Here is a 4,317-nt window from a genome sequence, read left to right as displayed (position 1 = left end):
TCAAATTCTTCAGAGCGAGCATTTAATCTTTAAGTTGAAGCTGTTGATATGGCAACGATATTCTTCCATAAATCCTTTGGAAACATAAACTAGTTGGTTGACTGAATAGTGATCAGTCAACCAAATCTTTATCTAAAAGCCAAGGCTTGTCGTGATCGCTTGTTAATTTGGAAAAGTAGATACCAAAGAGTCTTTTTTATTTTTATTTTTTTTCAAATACATAATGGCCTCAGTTATAAGTTATAACTAACCGAACAGAAGTATTGGATCAAGAACAGACTCTGTCAACGACTCTATTGAAATCCAATTTCAAATAGAGCGACAGTTTTCCCCCAGTATCTTAGCCTTTATAAACGCTTCAACAACTCTAGGTCTAGACATGTTCGGTCAGTTGACTAGGTCAGTGAACATGCCACCCTACACTCAAGTACGAATGTAGAGGCCCAACTCATTATAGATAACCCTACCTAGAGAATCAGTAGCAAAATTGGATTTCCAAAAAGTGTGATGAAGACTGTATCTCCCAGCAATAAAGCTAAACAATGGATGTGAGACTCCCAGTGACCATGTGTATTTGTAACTGTGTATTCAAATAGTTTTATTTTCTTGAGCATTGGGGCATAATGAATTTCTTCAAGCCCATTACTGCTGGAATTGGACAAGCTTTGATTACTTGAACCAACTTGTGTTGATTTTCTTCTATGTTTATTTTCTATTTTACATTCCATGACCTTAGTGAGAGTTAGAAGAACAAAAGAATGGAGGGAAATTCTTCTTGGGATGAACTACAAGTACAAAATGATCTCTAATTAAGTCTCACTAACTGGGATGAAAACACATAAACATATAAAGAGCTAGAACATGAAATCGATCACAGAAGTAATAAGCAGCAAAGGAGCTCAAAAGCTTTGCTTACATACAACTCCTCACCCATTGTCCCTCTAATACAATCTTCCCTTCCCATTTCACTCCAAGAAGGTCTCCATAACATCAGAGTACATACCAGCTTCAGCATTTCGATACCCCACAGATTGGTGCTGATGGTGATCAACTGAGTTTGAAGACGATGAAGCCATTCTTGCAGGCAAGGTAAAGCTCCTCTTGTACTTGTTCTCCATGTTCTTCCTTGCACTAATATCCGGGTGGCAATCCAAGCTCAAAAACTCATTGTGATTCGAAGCATGATCTGAGTTTGGATTCGGGTTGTTGTGGTGATTTTCGTCTCCACCTTTGTTTCCCAAGTTCTCCGGATTGAACAAAAGCTTTGCATCATCGGAACGTCCCGTGAGGGCATTGAAGAAAGACAATCCATTTGGCCATTTGATGTCATTTTCATGCTCTCCTCCTCCTCCTCCTCCCATCATGTCTCCTCCCATTTGTGTTTCGGCTGAATGAGGCAGCAAAAACATGTGTGTCTCATCTTTATTGGCTTGTGGATTGTATCCAAGTCTGGCTGCAGAGTTCTGAAAACTGTTGGGTGAAGGCAGCTGCATAGCTGTTGCAGATGGAAGAGGCCTTTGAGCCCAATTGAAGAGAGGAGGAGGAGGCCGGATCGGAATTGGGGACTGCTTTGAAGGAAGCACTGATGAGGCAGAGTTGTTTCTGGTGGAGGAAAATAGTTGGGAGAGGTAAAAACCAGATTGGTAGCCTAGAGACTCAAAGGTATGCCTCATTCTTAGCACAAAGTGAAGATCTTCTGGTATCTGACATACATATTGTGCATGTCCTTGTGTTAGTGTGAATTTGGAGCATTAAAGCAAATATTAATGGGAAAAGAAAAAAAAATATATATATATATATCTCACAATCTTGCAGGAGCCCAACTGCAGAAGACCATGACCAGCTTGAATTACAGCAATTGTCTGGTAAAATAAATTAACTGTTAAAAAAAAATTACACCAAAATGATGAGACCACTAATTGAAGCAGTAAATGTTTCTGTTCTGACCTGAATGCCTGACTCAAACTGATCAGTCCATTCAGGAGGAAGCTGCAATAAATAGCATAAAAAAGGTTACTACCAGTCATTAATATGTGCTAGCTAAGCACAAACTTGTGCTAATTCCAGCTTGTCTACTTTGACAAATATATAGGTGAAAGGGAGAAAAAAGACTGGCTTTTATTACATACAGAATCAAAAGAACTTTGCCAGTAGTTGGAGATGTTTGGTTCACACTCTGTAGGTTCTTTGAAAACCCATTTGTGGCACTTATCAGATGCAACCTTCCCCATCAACCTGTGTTGAATTCAGTGCAACCAATGACAGCACAAATACAAGAAGAAATTATTTCCCATAACCAAAGAAAAAAAACCATATTTTATGTCCTGCAAGATTGTCATGTAGTGTAGGTAGAGAGAGAGAGAGAGAGAGAGAGGAGAAGAAGCCACAACAAAAAAACACATACCAAGTACCCACCCTTCTCCATAATTATACAGCTGAATGGACATTTTGCTGAAGGCTTTCCTGACAGGATCTTCTCCGTCAATATCTTCAAGACAATCTGATGAAACTCTTCCTCGACAAAACCCATCTTCCCACATCAACATCCTTCACCAAATTTCATAAACACTAAAATCACAAAATTACCAAAAACCCATTTCTAAAAACTCACGTTCATATAAAAAATAAGATTCCTAGTCAGCTCCTCTGGCTTTCACCCTATTCCTTAGAGAAGCAGAGAGAAAACAGAGCAAAATTGAATTGCATAGCTAACCAAGTTGAGCTTAGTAGTTCAAATAAGGTTTAATTCCCATTTTACATAAGCAACCATATATTATATACTTACAAGCTGCCATTGTCATCCCCAACCTTGCAGCCATTACCTCCTCTGACTCTCCTGCAACAAAACAAATTAATGAATTAAACCCAGAAAAGAAAACAGCTAGAAATCAAGGCATCCAGAGCTAAACATCAGATCAAGTGTAGAGAGACAGAAAAAAGAGAACTTTAAGAGAAAAGAGAGAGGAGAGACATACGGGCGTGGACGGATGGTCCAGAAGACAGAGTAAGTCCAGTCTGTGTTGAGACAGACGCTTCTGAGGGCCTCATGGAGGGCCATCATCCCAACAGCTTCTTTGCTCCTATCTGTTGCTCCTGAGCCCACCATCTCAATCTCTATCTCTTTCTCTTTTTTATGACTTTTATTTTCTTTTTTTGCCTCTTTCACTTGTCCAATTTTAAGACCACCACCTCCCTTTCTTCTTTTTTCTATTTCTTTCTTTCTATTTATTTATCTATCTCTGCTAGCCTGCTTACTTCTCATTCAAACTAAGCTTAAATTTTCTATCTTCTTTGGCACCTGCACATTGCTCAACCACCACAAAGCACACCCTTTATTCATCTCTCTCTCTCTCTCTCTCTCTCTCTCTCTCTCTGTGTTTGATTTCTATTTTTTATTTTTGTTTAGCAACCTTGTCTTTCTTTACTACTCTTGTTTTGTTTGTCCCAAGTAGTCAGTTTTGGTATTTCATGACAGAGATGAGGTAAAAAAAAAAAAAAAAGCAGTGGAAGAGTGGAAAGTGGGGGGTTTTGGGTCTTGTAAGTATTTAAGCCTTGGAAAATATAAACAGTGGGGTAAGCCTTTATCCTTGCTCTCTGTCTCTTGCAAAAGCAGAACAGTAAAGTAAGAGATTATAATAGAATTACCATTTTGCCCTTTTCTTAGCATTGCAGTTTAGGTGTTGGATTTTCCGTCTGAATTTGGAGACACACTTGCATGAAATGGAAATATAACTATTTTGATATTTACGGCCAATTACAGTATGTTATATGTGATCATTTTTTCACATGACAGTCTGTGATTGACCGAAAATAGCAAAACTCATTCATACAAGTTTTTCCGCTGAATTTGGCATAATATTTTCCATGCATGCTGATGCTGTTTAACCCTCCGGATGAATGAGACAGTCAAACTGCTGAGCTCCCCCAACAACCCATTTTTGTGTTCCTTATTTTTTTTTGTTTTTTTGGGGGTTTTTGGTTTGCCTTTGGTCGTAATAATCTTTTTACTGTTAGATGATGCTGTTTTAGCCAACTACATTTCAGCATCATATCTTGCTTTCCTTGTATTATGTCAAAATTATAGGCCTATGATTGCACCATTAACAGTGGTGTTGAAATTAATTGCACAATAGACAACAACAACAACAAATAAAAGCAAGAAAAATTATTTAGTACAAACCCTTTGCTAAAAATATTTCAAAAAGTTAATTTTTTTGAGTGGTGAACAGACATCATAAATGGTTTTGCTGCCATGCAATTCCACTTTAAGCCACTGATTAAGCGGCAAATATCGATAAATTTTGAATGCTGAATAGT

The 4,317-nt window shown here is 38.0% G+C and overlaps 1 protein-coding gene across 1 annotated transcript; it reads right to left on the bottom strand.

Annotated features, from left to right (window-relative positions):
- Nucleotides 1-748: 748 nt before the first annotated feature.
- Nucleotides 749-3,453, bottom strand: LOC117619650 (protein RICE SALT SENSITIVE 3-like). Its single transcript, XM_034349649.1, has 7 exons — nt 2,976-3,453; nt 2,786-2,836; nt 2,416-2,547; nt 2,130-2,235; nt 1,948-1,989; nt 1,806-1,862; nt 749-1,703 (listed from the first exon to the last, which is right to left on the bottom strand). The coding sequence occupies exons 1-7, from the start codon at nt 3,104-3,106 to the stop codon at nt 966-968; spliced, it is 1,257 nt and encodes a 418-aa protein (XP_034205540.1). The 5' UTR covers nt 3,107-3,453; the 3' UTR covers nt 749-965.
- Nucleotides 3,454-4,317: the final 864 nt, after the last annotated feature.

This window comes from Prunus dulcis, chromosome 2 (assembly GCF_902201215.1).
Source record: "Prunus dulcis chromosome 2, ALMONDv2, whole genome shotgun sequence".
NCBI lineage: Eukaryota > Viridiplantae > Streptophyta > Magnoliopsida > Rosales > Rosaceae > Prunus > Prunus dulcis.
Note: the sequence above shows the minus strand (reverse complement) of the source record. Positions and strands in the feature narration are given on the sequence as shown.

Coding starts and splice junctions, on each gene's coding strand:
- LOC117619650 (XM_034349649.1), bottom strand. CDS start 3,106: ATGGTGGGCTCAGGAGCAACAGATAGGAGCAAAGAAGCTGTTGGGATG. Junction 2,236..2,415: donor CTGTATAATTATGGAGAAGG/GTGGGTACTTGG, acceptor AATTCAACACAG/GTTGATGGGGAAGGTTGCAT. Junction 1,990..2,129: donor GGCAAAGTTCTTTTGATTCT/GTATGTAATAAA, acceptor TATTTATTGCAG/CTTCCTCCTGAATGGACTGA.